The 13,175-nt window shown below is 52.7% G+C and overlaps 1 protein-coding gene across 2 annotated transcripts in view; it reads right to left on the bottom strand.

The window, feature by feature from the left end:
* PCDH10 (protocadherin 10) overlaps window positions 1-9,624 on the bottom strand; it is a gene marked incomplete at both ends in the record, with an annotated part of 28,982 nt that extends 19,358 nt beyond the window's left edge. For both annotated transcript variants that reach the window (XM_082482158.1, XM_082482159.1), the window contains 3 exons: window positions 4,833-4,939; window positions 5,520-5,578; window positions 7,009-9,624. In XM_082482158.1, coding sequence (XP_082338284.1) covers window positions 4,833-4,939; window positions 5,520-5,578; window positions 7,009-9,624 — 2,782 coding nt within the window. The remainder of the gene's footprint in view (window positions 1-4,832; window positions 4,940-5,519; window positions 5,579-7,008) is intronic.
* Window positions 9,625-13,175: the final 3,551 nt, after the last annotated feature.

Here is a 13,175-nt window from a genome sequence, read left to right as displayed (position 1 = left end):
AGCGAGCCTTTAGAGCAATGAGTCAACACGTTCTTATGTATTACCCAGTAAATGATGTAATAAAAAAGCAAAAATACAAATTAAATGGTGACAAAGTATTTTTGTAGTATTGCTATTGAGAGGGTTGTTTTTTCCCCCCCAAGACGTGTCATCATTTTTTTTGTAACTTTGGCTTTCACTTGGAATTAAATAGCATTTTCTGTTTCTTCTGTGGTAGCTCTTCTTAAAAAAAGCTAGTTAGGTGCGAGATAGGCCTGACGTAGGGAACCTTTTCAGAGCTCCACTGCCACAACTACTGTCCATTTGGTTAGCTTATCCTTGAGCAAGTTATTCATTTCCCCATGATTCACGTTTTGTGTCGATAAATAAGGATAATGACGTTAACCTCCTTCGTAGGAGACTTTATCTACTGAACTTCATGAAACAGAGTTATTATCATTCTTTCGTGCCAAGTAATTGGTGTGCTGCCTTGGATAAAACTGACTTCATCTGCATGAGAACATGAATAAAGACTCAAACGTCTTCAATATTCGGCTCTCCCAAATCTCAACTTCAAAGCCCTATCTGGACCATTGAGATGTGAACATTATTAAGCATGCAGCCCAAGGAAAGAAGAGGGAAAAAAAAAAAAAAAAAGAAAAAGAAACTGCCCTCAGCTTGAGTCAAAGCACTTTTCTAAGCCATTTTCATGTTCACTCTCACTTTATCCGAGATAGACTCTTAGCCCAAGTGATCTTCAAAACAGGATTTAGCTGTCACTCTGCATAGGCTCAGAAGGAATACTGGTTTTCTCTGTCCCTTTATCACTAAAATTCTTCTTCTGGCTTCTCAAATTCTTCTCCTTATGAACACCGAAATATCAGAGCTCTCCTGCAATAACGCATACTAACCCTCTTGGGGTTTTACCTAATCCGTACCGAAAAAGCGCGAGGCAGATGTTTCACCCTGTGCCTTTGTATTAGCCCCCCTATCAATTCCCTTCATAAAGTCCACTAGTGGAAGCCTAATTTTAGGTCTCAGCTGGTCACCGATGCATACTGTCCAGTACTGCCCAGAGGAGAGTAGCAAAAAAGCTGATGCATTTTACAGCACATACATGACAGTACGCTTACACTTAGCTCCACATCTTGGCTATTCCCTCCTGAAGTGCACCCCAGAGATCATGCCAATTCGGTGAAAAAGGTGCAACGAAGGTAATACTGTGAAGAACTCTGCGTGTTCGGTTTGAGAAAGCGGAGTACCTCGTGAGCAACCGTAGGAAATAGGCTGATGGCACCAGTCCAGATCTGACAGGACAGGTGTCTAATCATACAATTTAAACATACGCACACGCAGAGTATTAATTGGCACCCAAGTCGGCAATTTCACAAGGGAGGCCAAGAATTTAATCAACCATGGGAAATAAACTAACCGCATGCTTAGAAATTACTCCTACAGAACACGATTGAAATACAGCGTGTTAATAATAAGTAGTAGTGTTTGTATGAGTTGCATTTGTTCTACAACAAATAGCTTTTGTCTCAACAGTTTTGAGACAAAGAAGAGCACGAGTAATTAGAACGTACGCTCAAGGTTTGAGAAACCCCTCCTCCGCTTGCCAAAAAACTTCTCGTGCTTCTTCACCTTTGGAAAGTCATTTTCCCAAAAGCTCAGGTTCCTATCCCAGTCAATGAAATGACTACTCCATCCATGAAAATCAGGCTCTTGAGTACCCCGCTACCTGCCATTCCCCGCGAAATGCAGATGGCGGTACTTTTGGACTCCATGGATGTTAAGGCAGATGAGAACGTGGGTAATTACGAGGCGTTCAGGTGGTACTTTAATGGGAACAATATGAATCCCTTACAAACACTCCAGCACATGTGAAGCCATGATTAAATCACTATCAAGAAAATATATGTTGTGGGAAGGCGAACCAGAATCTTATTTCAAAACATAATGAAACATTTTATGATAAGTGGAACAGCTACAGTTCAGAATTTTCACTAAATACTTGTGCAGGATAAATCTATGACACACTGATAGATTTTCATCCTGCATGTTTTCCTTCCCAATTAATAACTGACCATGACTTCTGACAGTCAGCTTGGCTAGCAATGGACTACTGTAGGATAGCTCCTTGTGTGCCACAGGACTGCTCGCTGGTGACCGTAACAGAATGTACAGAACAGTAAAAAGGTTTTTGCGAGCAGAATATGCTGCTGACTAGAACTGGTAGGGAGCGAGTTTGATTTGTCAATGTGAATTAACTGCTAAATATTGTTGTATGCAAATACAATGCTTTTAGAAAACAAGTATGGCACTGCACGGTATCAGGTAACATCTTGAAAAAAAACAGCCCAAACTTCTGCCATGTGTGTTTTCCTTCAATAATTTAGAAAGAATTGATTATGGAGCACCAGAAAGACTGAAAAACTGAGAAGGCATTCCCTCAGATATTTCTTCTAGCCATTGAAGATCAAACAAGATTTCTGCTCCTTTTTTTTTTTTCCCCCCACAAAATTCATCAGCAAATGCTAATAGCAAGAGTGAAGTTCTTATATCAAAATATCTTGTCATCACTGAGGTCAAGGGGCACGTTCCTAGCATCCTGACAGCAGGATTCAGCCCACAACTTACAGGAAAACTGTATTTATACGTATGTGGAAGACTAAAGCAGTTTCCACAGAGATTTGTATTCACATACCAATTTGGAACTAGCACTTAAAAAATTGTGCATGCAAATTATTCTTAAATCACAGCACAAATATATTCAATTGGAAGTTCTGTGTATTTGAGGTTTCAGTTCAAACTGTTAATTGCAAGCAGACCAAATCTAATTGTCAGCTTTCATTACTTCATGTGTAATCACCATTGAAGACATAAAAGTTCACGCATCACATCAGATCCTTAAATGATTTGAAATTATTTTGAAAATATAGAATAGATTTTTTCCCCCAAAAATAGGAATGATGAAAATGAAGAATTTACCCGGCTAAGGACTAATGCCAAGTTTGACAGTAGTTCCAGTGTTCCTATCTGAGATAGACTACTTTTAAAACGGAGAGAAAGAATAGAGAGCAGAGGCACAACAATAACAGCCCTGAATGCATCTAAAAGAAAATAGCTTTCAGTTGATGTGCAACTATATGATTATATTCCCACCATCAGTCAAATCCAGCCCCTTCTGCAGATGTTTATTCTTTTCTCTCCTGTTTGGTTATTATGGTTCATTATGTTGAGGGACTAAGCTGATTGAAATGTTCATTGAGATGACTGCTGCAGTAAAATGCGTAAAAGAAAAAAAAAAAAAAAAGAAAGAGGAATGCAGGGAGGGCAGGAGGAGAGGGAGCTTTTTATAACTCAGTAGCACTGATTGCTGCATCAGAAACAGTGCAAAAGAAAGGGCGGGGGGGAGGCTAAATACATGGCTTTTTAAAACAACAATAAATCATACGCCATATATAGGCCAAAAATGAAAGAGGCTCTGTGTTCGGATGTAAACTTCTGGCAAGACCTGGTTTGTTGTCAGGTTCCCAGACACAAAATAGACACTCTGTTCACTTAGCATGAAGCCCTGCAAGAAGCGGGGAGCTCCGGAGACTCTTGGCTCTTCTCGAGTCTCATTAGGTCTGCATATTAATGACTTGCAGCAATATAAAGGGGCCCTGTAGCAGCCTCCTCTTCCCCTGGTGCCTGGGTTTCCCATGGTTAAGGGCACAGTGACTCCAGCAGCAAGAAAATAGAGGACGTTAACAGAGCACGCGGGTGAGGCAGCATTGCTGTGACAGTACAGTGTCCCTCGCCCTGGTATCTTCTCAGACGGGGGCCGGGGGGGGGGGGGGAAAGGACAACTGGAGAGACTCTGGCACTGTTTTGTATGACACGCTTGTAGCAAAACCTTATACGTGATAAAGCAGAGAGGAAACAAGGGGAAAGAAATCGCTGTAGTGACTCAAGACATGCCAGACCTTCGGAGACTTTGGTAGGGAAGAAAGCGCAAGCATTTGTGGCTCAAATGCAGTGCGAGGGTGAGAAGGAATTCTAATGCATAGGCTCGAAACAAATGTCCCTTTCAGAGGAAAACCGACAGTATGAGGGCACAGACAGCAAGCCGCACACATGGGAATAACACTGCAATGTATATCTTTTCTGGGTGATTCAAATCATAGCCTTTTAAAGCATTTCTTTCCTTTGTCAGGACTGAATGAAATGTACTCAAGAACACCTTAGCCTTATTAACATGGAGATCACTTACACTATATGGTGCCTCAGTTTGAATTAAAAAACACTCCTCAAAACATGTATTACACATTCAGAGCACCCAACGTGTCTCCGCCGATCCCCGGCAAAAATCCTCACAGTCTGGCTGTCATTCAATCCCTGGGTTCATTCTTTCCCTTGGGAACTCCCCCTGCACTTCACACTGCCATGCCAGCTGAAGTGCCTACTAAACAAAACTGCCTAATGCTTCCAAATTCTGCAAATCTGCCTTTGGGGGGGAAAAAAAAAAAAAAGAAAGGAAAAAAAAGGCACTATAAAACATACCAATGACTTTGGTTTAATGTGCAGGAAGTTTTGCTACAGCAAATGATGCAGGATAACATACCAACCTCCCCCTCCCCACCCCAGCCACATGAATAAGATGAACTCTGGCCCGTGAACGAAAGGGGTTCAAAATTGTCTCCCTGCCCAGGTAACTGTAGCAGCAAGCTGAATGAACCCCGTACATACCTCCCGTACAATGTGCTCACATTATTTATGCCACTGGTGTGTTATATTCCTATGAGGCACTGTTCTTTCTAGTCTCCCTACTCAAAGATATACTATTTCCATTCTCTTATCAGACTTACCAGAGGATTGACCTCGATTAGTGGCATCATGATCACTGTCTCCTTGCTCACTGTCTCCATGACCACTGTCCTTAGAGCTTACTATGTCTGCTTCCTGGAATGCAGAACTAGACACAGAAACATCTTTACATTAGGATAAACATGAAAGAGGAACTCATAAAACATTCTTCTGCCATCACATGGCCAAACCCGGTGCTGCATTCACCCGCTCTCCTTTCTGCTGCACCGCTTCTGCAGGGGTGCTCCGTCCACCAGAACCAAAACTGGTATGTTCAGACCTTGGTAGCGTAGCTGGAACGGACGGTGAGAATTATTACTCCGCCTGGTTTTCATGTAATCGGTCTAAATAATTTGGTGGTGGCAGCTTACTTAAGCTGCATAGCTAAATTTTAACTCAGAGACACCAATGTTTTCTGGAAGACCCTACAGAAGCATTCATAAGTATTTAAAGCACGTTTTGGGCTCATACAAAACAAGATTTTGTTCTCTTTTCGGTTGTTTTGGGAGCCAGTTCAGCAAAGCTGTAATTCAAACTCATTTAGTCGCCCATGTTTTATTTCATACGTCTGCATACATTCGAATTCCCATGGCTTTACTGCTATTCTACATCCGCAGTACACACATTTCTGCGTCCCATTCAGACTCGCTAAAGCATGCATTAGGAAAACAAGGCACGGGAGCTCATACCTGTTTACTCGTCGGGGTCTGTCAACTAGATAACTGAGCTCAGCGCGCTGATGTTTTGTCTGGGGAAAAAAAAAAAAAAAAGAAAATATTGGGCAATATTTTAACTCTCGATATTTCTGTAACCAGCATCAGAAAATACACCGGAGCAGCTCACAATATTCACTATAAACGGTAATGTTTAGCTGCAAGTAGGCCCACACAATCTGTTTCTAGGATGTAAGGGAAAAATACCCAGCTCTTATTCACACAGATGGGAAGGCATGAGGGATTTTTTTTTTTTCCTGAGTTTTTTGGGATGAGATTCTGACACGTTTTCTCACGGTGCATGCTGTTGAGCATCGCAAGGACTCCCACAAAAATCAACAGAACTATTTCTAGAGTTGTGTATGACTTGGCCTGAGAAAACAAACTTATTGTAATCTAGTTTTCAGCCCGTTTTTAATTCCAGTGTATAAAAATAGGGGGAGACAGTACAGTTACTGCACCCTGAGGAAGAAAATACATCGAGATACCCTCAAGTCCTTAAAAAGGCAACAGAAGACAGAGTTTTATAGTCGTTTTGAGGAAAGGTCAACCTTACAAGCCAGAATTAGAAATTTTACTGTGAAACTTAACGCTTTAGAAAATATCATTCAAATCGCCTTTGCCAGACTGGAAAGTATTTAGGTTTTGGTATTTGTGTTAAGAGAGAATGCGTTGTTTTCATTAGCGCCCAGGCAGGGTGGTACCGAGAGGATGCATGAGCTAACTCAGTAGAAAATAATTAACAGGGGAGTGTTATGGCTTGGCACACGCTTTGATAGAAATTCTCTACACACGACATAACACAATATGGGTAACATGTTTAATGGGGGGCAATGTTATGTCACGGAAACTCTTTTCTCGATGCTTTCCTTTGCGAACTCAGCTTTGCGTTAAGAGCTGTTCAGATAAAGAAAAGTCAATTAATAAACCCTAACTCACGAATTAATTAAAGTTCCTGCTAACTGTGGAGATTGTCACAGTCCCAGAGGGGGGTTCCCCCAAAGCCTTACTTGCACATGCAAAGATTTCAGGAAAAAAAAAAAAAAAAAAGACACAGTTGTGAGATGTAGCTTCAGAAACCCCTGTGATTACGCCTCACGTCATTTCACGACTGTCAGCTGCAGCGACTCTGCGAAAAGCAGTATCCCCCCCAACAAAAAAAAAAAAAATTAACCCAACAAAACCCCAAACCCAGAGGCGATCAGCTGATGGCTGGGGAGGGTCTCTGCGCCCCGCTGCTGGCCGGCCGGGGCCAGCTTCGTTCACAGGCACCGGGGGGGGACATGGGACAGGACGGGACGGGACGGGACGGGACGGGACGGGACGGGACCGGACACGGGCTCGGTGGGAGGGAGGCAGGGCCGGCCGGGGCGGGGGTCTCCGGCCACTGGAGCATCCCAAGTGTTAGAGGGCAGGGAGGAGGTGGGCGTGATTTGGGGGGCGATGGGGGGCGCCCGGGCCTTACCTCGCTGGACAGAATGCTGCCGTTGGAGATGATGTCGGGCTGCTGGTCGGCGTAGCCGGTGACGATGGCCCCGCAGGGGTTGTGCTCGGCGTCGGTGCTGCGGGAGGGGCTGCAGGGCTTGAGGAACATCAGGTCGGTCTTGGCGGACTCGGGGGTGAGGCAGACCTGGTAGCAGTAGTTCTGGTTGTGGTGGTGGGAGCCGAAGCTGCCCGACTCCTCCACCGGCACCTGCGCCGGGTTGCTGGCCACGTTGGAGCTCTGGACCAGCATGATGTCCGACTTGCTGAGCTTCTTCTTGCGGGCCCGCGCCTGCCGGCTGCAGCAGGGGCAGCAGCAGCAGCAGCCCAGGCAGCAGTCGCTGGCCAGGCAGGTGTAGATGTTGAGCTTCTTCTCCTTCTGGCAGCGCACGGCCAGGACGATCATGGCCAGCAGGAAGATGAAGGAGACGGAGCCCAGGGCGATGATGAGGATGAGGGTGAGGTCGAGCGAGGTGTCCCCCCCGGAGCGGCTGGGGCGATGCTCGCCGGAGCCGGCGCCGCCGCCGCCGCCGCCGCCCCCCGCGCCCGCCCCCGCTCCCAGGCCGCCGCCGCCGCCGCCGCCGGGCCGCTCGGCCGCCCCGTCCACCAGCACCACCTGGATGGCGGCGGTGGAGGAGAGCGGCGGCTGGCCGTGGTCGCGCACCTCGATGACCAGCTCGTAGGGGCGCTGGGGGTCGCGCTTGGCCGGCACCCTGCGGGCCGTCCGCAGCTCGCCGGTGCGCCAGTCCATGCGGAAGAGGCTGGCCTCGTTGCCCCGCAGGATGCTGTAGGTGAGGCGGGCGTTCTCCCCGTCGTCGGCGTCCACCGCCGCCACCCGGCTCACCAGGTAGCCCGGCTCGGCGCCGCGGGGCAGCGCCTCCCGCGCCGGGGTGCCGTTGCGGCCGGGCAGGGGGCTGACGATGGCGGGGGCGTTGTCGTTCTGGTCCACCACCACGATGTGGACGGTGGCGTTGCCGGCCAGCGGCTGCGGCTCCTCGCCGGCGTCGCGGGCCTCCACCTGGAAGCTGAACTCCTTGAGCTGCTCGTAGTCGAAGGAGCGGAGGGCGTAGAGGAAGCCGTTCTCGGAGTTGATGGAGACGTAGGTGAAGACGGACATGCCCTGGATCTGGCTCTCCAGGATGGAGTAGGCGAGCTGGGCGTTGGCGCCCTGGTCCCGGTCGGTGGCGCTGACGGCGTAGATGTAGGCGCCGGGCACGTTGTTCTCGCTCACGTAGACCTGGTAGACGGGCTGGCTGAAGCGCGGCGCGTTGTCGTTCACGTCGCTCACCCGCACCTGGATGGACTTGGTGGTGCTGAGCGGCGGCCGCCCGCCGTCCCGGGCCACCACGGTGAGGGTGTAGGCGTCGCCGCCGGGCTGCTCGCGGTCCAGCGGCCCCTCGGTGACGATGGTGTAGTAGTTCTTGAAGGAGCTCTTGAGGCGGAACGGCGCGTCGCCCTGCAGCAGCTCGCACTGCACCTGCCCGTTCTCCTCCGAGTCGCGGTCCGAGACGCTGAAGAGGGCCACCACCGTGCCCGGCGCCGCCGCCTCGCTCACCGCCTCCTTGACGGTGGAGAAGCTGATCTCCGGCGCGTTGTCGTTGGCGTCCAGCACCCGCACCAGCACCTTGCAGTGCGCCGGCACGGCGTTGGGCCCCAGGTCCTTGGCTTGCACGTACACCTGGTAGACGCTGCTCTCCTCGTAGTCCAGCTCGCCGCTCACCTCCAGCCGCCCGGTGCGCGGCGCGATGCCGAAGAGCTCCCGGGCGCGGGCGGAGATGTGGCTGCTGAAGGAGTAGATGACCTCGCCGTTCTGCCCCTCGTCCGGGTCGGTGGCGTTGAGCTGCAGCACCAGCGTGCCCGGCGGCGAGTTCTCCGGCAGCGACACGGTGTAGACGGGCTGCTCGAAGGCGGGCACGTTGTCGTTGGAGTCCAGCACCCTGATGGTGAGCAGGGCGGTGCCGGTGCGCTGCTGGGGCTGCCCGCCGTCCACCGCCGTCAGCACGTAGCGGTGCACCGCCTGCTGCTCCCGGTCCAGCGGCTTGTCCAGCACCAGCTCGGCGAAGCGGTTGCCGTCGCCCTGCGTCTGCACGTCGAGGGAGAAGTAGCTGTTGGGGGTGATCTCGTAGGTGCGCAGGGAGTTGGTGCCCACGTCGGGGTCGAAGGCGCTCTCCAGGGGGAAGCGGGTGCCCGGCGTGGCGCTCTCCGAGATCTCCACCGTCAGGTCGGGCTCCGGGAAGGAGGGCGGGTTGTCGTTGATGTCCAGCACCTCGATCTCCACCCGGAACAGCTCCAGCGGGTTCTCCAGGAAGACCTCCAGGTGCAGCAGGCAGGAGGGGCTCTGCTTGCAGATCTGCTCCCGGTCGATCTTCTCATTCACGTAGAGCACCCCGGTCTCCAGGTTGAGCTCCAGGTAAGGGCTGCGGGAGATGGGCGCCGTCTGGAAGCGGCGAGCCGAAAGTTTTGTAATGTCCAAGCCCAGGTCCTCGGCGATATTCCCCACGAACGTGCCATGCTCCTGCTCTTCCTGCACCGTGTAATGCAGCTGGCAAAGGGCCCCCTCCACCAGCCAGAGCAAGGCGAAGAGGAATAGCGCGATCATCTCCAAACGGGGAAAGAGACCCCCCCCTCCCCAACGCCACCTCTTCCTCCTCTTCCAAAAGCCACCGCCACCACCTCCTCCTTCTCCTCCGAAAACACACACAGTACGGTGCGTGTGCCTGTGCGTGTCTGTCTGTCCGTGTGTGTGCGGGTGTCTGTCTATGTGTGTGTGTGTGTGTGCGCGCGTGTGTGTGCGCGCGTGTGTGTGTGTCCGCGCCTGCGAGCGTGTGGAGAGAGAGGGATCGGGGGAGGAGGAAGGAAAAAGGGGAGGGGGGGGGAAAGGTTGATTTAGGGGGGGTGGGTGGGGGATGCTAGATATTATTTCTTCTGATTCATGTTAGGATTTTTTTCTCCCCCATCTCCCTCCTTTTTGGTACGAGTATTATTGTTTCACACGCTGCCCAAATGAAGAAGACAGGCGTCCCCACTTCATCTGTGATCTTCGAAATAAACGGCCAACTAATAATAGCTATTAGCTGGACGTATCTAGAAATACACAGTAGCCCGCTTTTATTTATTCCGAGAGTCTTGGCACTGCACCGCGGCAGCAGCAGTGGCGGCGGAGGCAGCAGCAGCAGCAAATCCCAAGGAGGAGATTTCTATGTTTCAAGATTGTCCTCGGTTTGTCTTCCTGGTGGGAGCTGGAGGGGTAGATGCTGCTGGAAGAGCCGGTGGACATGCCCTCTTTAGATGCGAGAAAGAAAAAAAAAAAAAGGCAGAAAACCGCGAAATTATATAAAAAAAAAAAAAAACAACCAACAAAAATTATAACCCGCAAAAAGATTTCATATCAAAAAAAAAAGGCAGAGAGCAGCTTTGCTACCCAAAACTTTCATTCCCTTATTTCTCTGGGATTTCCTTTTTTTTTTTTATTTAAAGATTTTAGATTTTTCTCTCTTCTATTAACAGTCTTTCATTTTCTTCTTTTATTGCTATTATTACGCTCATCATCAATCACCACCACTCTGCTTTTTTATGGATGTGCTGATCAGTTTTTTTGCCTTTTTTTCCCCCCCTCCTCTCTCGCTGCTTTTTCGCCTAACCCCTCTCTGTCTGTCTGTCTGTCTATCTGTCTGTCCCTGCTTGCTGCTGCCGCTCTCCTCCTGTCCCGGCTCCGCTCTCCGCTCCCGTCCGCGGCTCCTCTGATCTCTGCCGGCCGCTTCTGAGCCGGCAGCGCTCTCGGCTGCGCTGTTTTTGCGCAGCCCTCGGCTCCTGCCAACCAATCAGCCGGCAGCAACGCCCCCGGGGGCGGCACCCCATTGGCCGTCGCGCACGTCAAGTAGGCTGCGTCACGAAGGGGGCGGGGAGAAAGAGCGCAGGCAGGCAGGCAGGCAGGCAGGCAGGCAGGCAGGCAGGCAGGCAGGCAGGCAGGCAGGCAGGCAGGCAGGCAGGCAGGCAGGCAGGCAGGCAGGCAGGCAGGCAGGCAGGCAAGCAAGCAAGCAATCTATCTGCCTGCCTGCCTGCCTGCCTGCCCGCCTCTCTGCCTAATTCCCTGCGTAACTCGCTCCCTGCCTAATTCCCTGCCCTCCCCGGTTCCCCCGGGCAGGGAGATCACCGCCGCTCGTCATCGGCGCGGTGTAAAACCGTAAACAACCCTCGTCCTCGGAGAGGGAGTTTCCACCCGTTGCTAACTTTCCTACCCGAGGCAGGAACGTTTTCAGGGGAAAGGCATAAACAAGGGGAAAACTGAGATTATTTTCCTTTCCCCCCACCCCTCTTAGGCTGCCTTAGCTAATTAGCGTTTGGCGGTGGAGAAAGTGCAACTTTCCATCTTTACGTCCGTACAGCTTTTCCAGCCAATTTAAATTGTCACGAGCTTGGGCCGTTTATTTTTTTAATTTTTTTTTTTCCCTCCCCCCCCCCCCCCCCCCGATTTACACTTTGGAATTTCCACGAACGTAACAGGAGAGGGATGAGGATGGGGATGGGAGGTGTGTGTTGCAGGGGAAAGGGGGTACGTTTGCCATCACTGCCCGTTTGGGAAGGGCATCACCGGGGGGGGGACACGACACATCAGCCAGATCCTCACAGCCCCCGGGTTGGCTTATTTTCAAGCGAAACGCTCCGGTCCCGAGTGCCGGTGCTCGCTGCAGTCCTGCTTCCCACGCCGCTTAACGGAGGCTGCACTGAGCCGCCGGCGTTCCCAGCCGCCGCCGAGGTTGGGGCTGGCGACTTCTCACAGGTTTTAGTAGCCCACACGCCGGGCATCCTTCTGCCTCCCAGGACATTTTCCTTCCCCCTTTCCCTCCTGTGCGCGGAATAAAGTCGATTCCGGCAATGGTGTCTATAGCCCGGCGAGCGTCCGGCGGAGGCGCGGTTGATCGATGCCGGTGGCGGCGGAGCTCCGCCGGCGCTGAGGAGGGGGCTCAGCCCCGGGGCTGGATTTGGGGTGTGGGGGGTGTTCGCACATCCAACCCCCGGCCCGGTTAGCGTCCCGCCCGTGGGCTTTTTACAGCTGAAGAGCCACCTCCGTAACTTTACAAAATAAAGAAAGTAAGGGTAAAAAGGATTCACTATTTTTAATTCTTGCTTTTTCTCTCCTCTCCCCCCTCCCCCGAATGTCATTTTACCGTTTTTAAAGAGCAACACAAAACAGGTACGAGCAGCTTCTGCTTTCACCCCATCTTTAATCCCCCCGTGATCCATCCATTTCAATAAACGATCCGCTCAGACGCGTATTCGGCACTTCGCGTTTCCAAACTCGCGCGTCCATCACCCCCTCCCCTTTTTCTGCTTCCCCCCCCCCCCCGACTCGCCCTCCCTGCGGAGGGGGTCCCGGGGCCACCGGCCGCCGCCAGCCGAGGCGGAGGCACAGCCGAGCTCATCCCGCCGCGGACAAACCGAATCTCGGCATCACGCCGAGGTCCGGGGCGATTCGTTACAGGCGCCCCCCCCTCCTCTCCCGCCGCCCCCCGCCGAGCCCCTGCTATGCGGGACGCGGCGCACTCGGCTGCGGACGCCGCACCCCCGCCTCCCCTCCGGGCGGCGGACTCGGTGTCCGGGGCTGCCGGTCCCCCCCCCCCCGGTGTGAGTCCCCCCCCCTCCAGCCCGGGGCTGCCGGTCCCCCCCCGCAGGTGGGCGGTGGCCCCCGGGAGCGCGCGCTGGCCCCGCCCCGCCCCGCCTGGCCCCGCCCCCCTCCGCCAGCGGCCGCACTCGCGGGCGGCGGGCGCCCCCCAGCGGCGGCAGCGGCGCACTGCGGCCCCGGCGGCGGCACCGCCTCCGCTCGGCGGTGTGTCGGGGGGGTGTGTGTCTGTGTGTGTCCCCGCCAAGGCAACCCCCGTTCTCCCGGCACTGAGACCCCTTACTCCTGCCTCCCCCCACTTCCCTCCCCCTCCTCCTTCTCCCGTTCCCGCGCCGGCGTAACCGCGGCGCCCGGTGCAGCGGCAGACGGTGCTGGCGGGCGGCGGGGAACCGGCAGCCGTGTGCGGGGGAGCCGCCGGTGCTGCAGGCAGGGAAAGGCCACCCCAAACGGCCTTGGCGTCCTCCCCATTCACCGGCACCCGGAGCAAACCCGTCTCCGAACCCTCCCTCCCCGCCGCAGCCCCGGGAACA

Source organism: Vanellus vanellus, assembly GCF_965231255.1.
Source record: "Vanellus vanellus genome assembly, chromosome: 4".
NCBI classification, from domain to species: Eukaryota; Metazoa; Chordata; class Aves; order Charadriiformes; family Charadriidae; genus Vanellus; species Vanellus vanellus.
The sequence above is the reverse complement of the archived record's forward strand: the minus strand, read 5'-3'. Positions and strand labels throughout refer to the sequence as shown.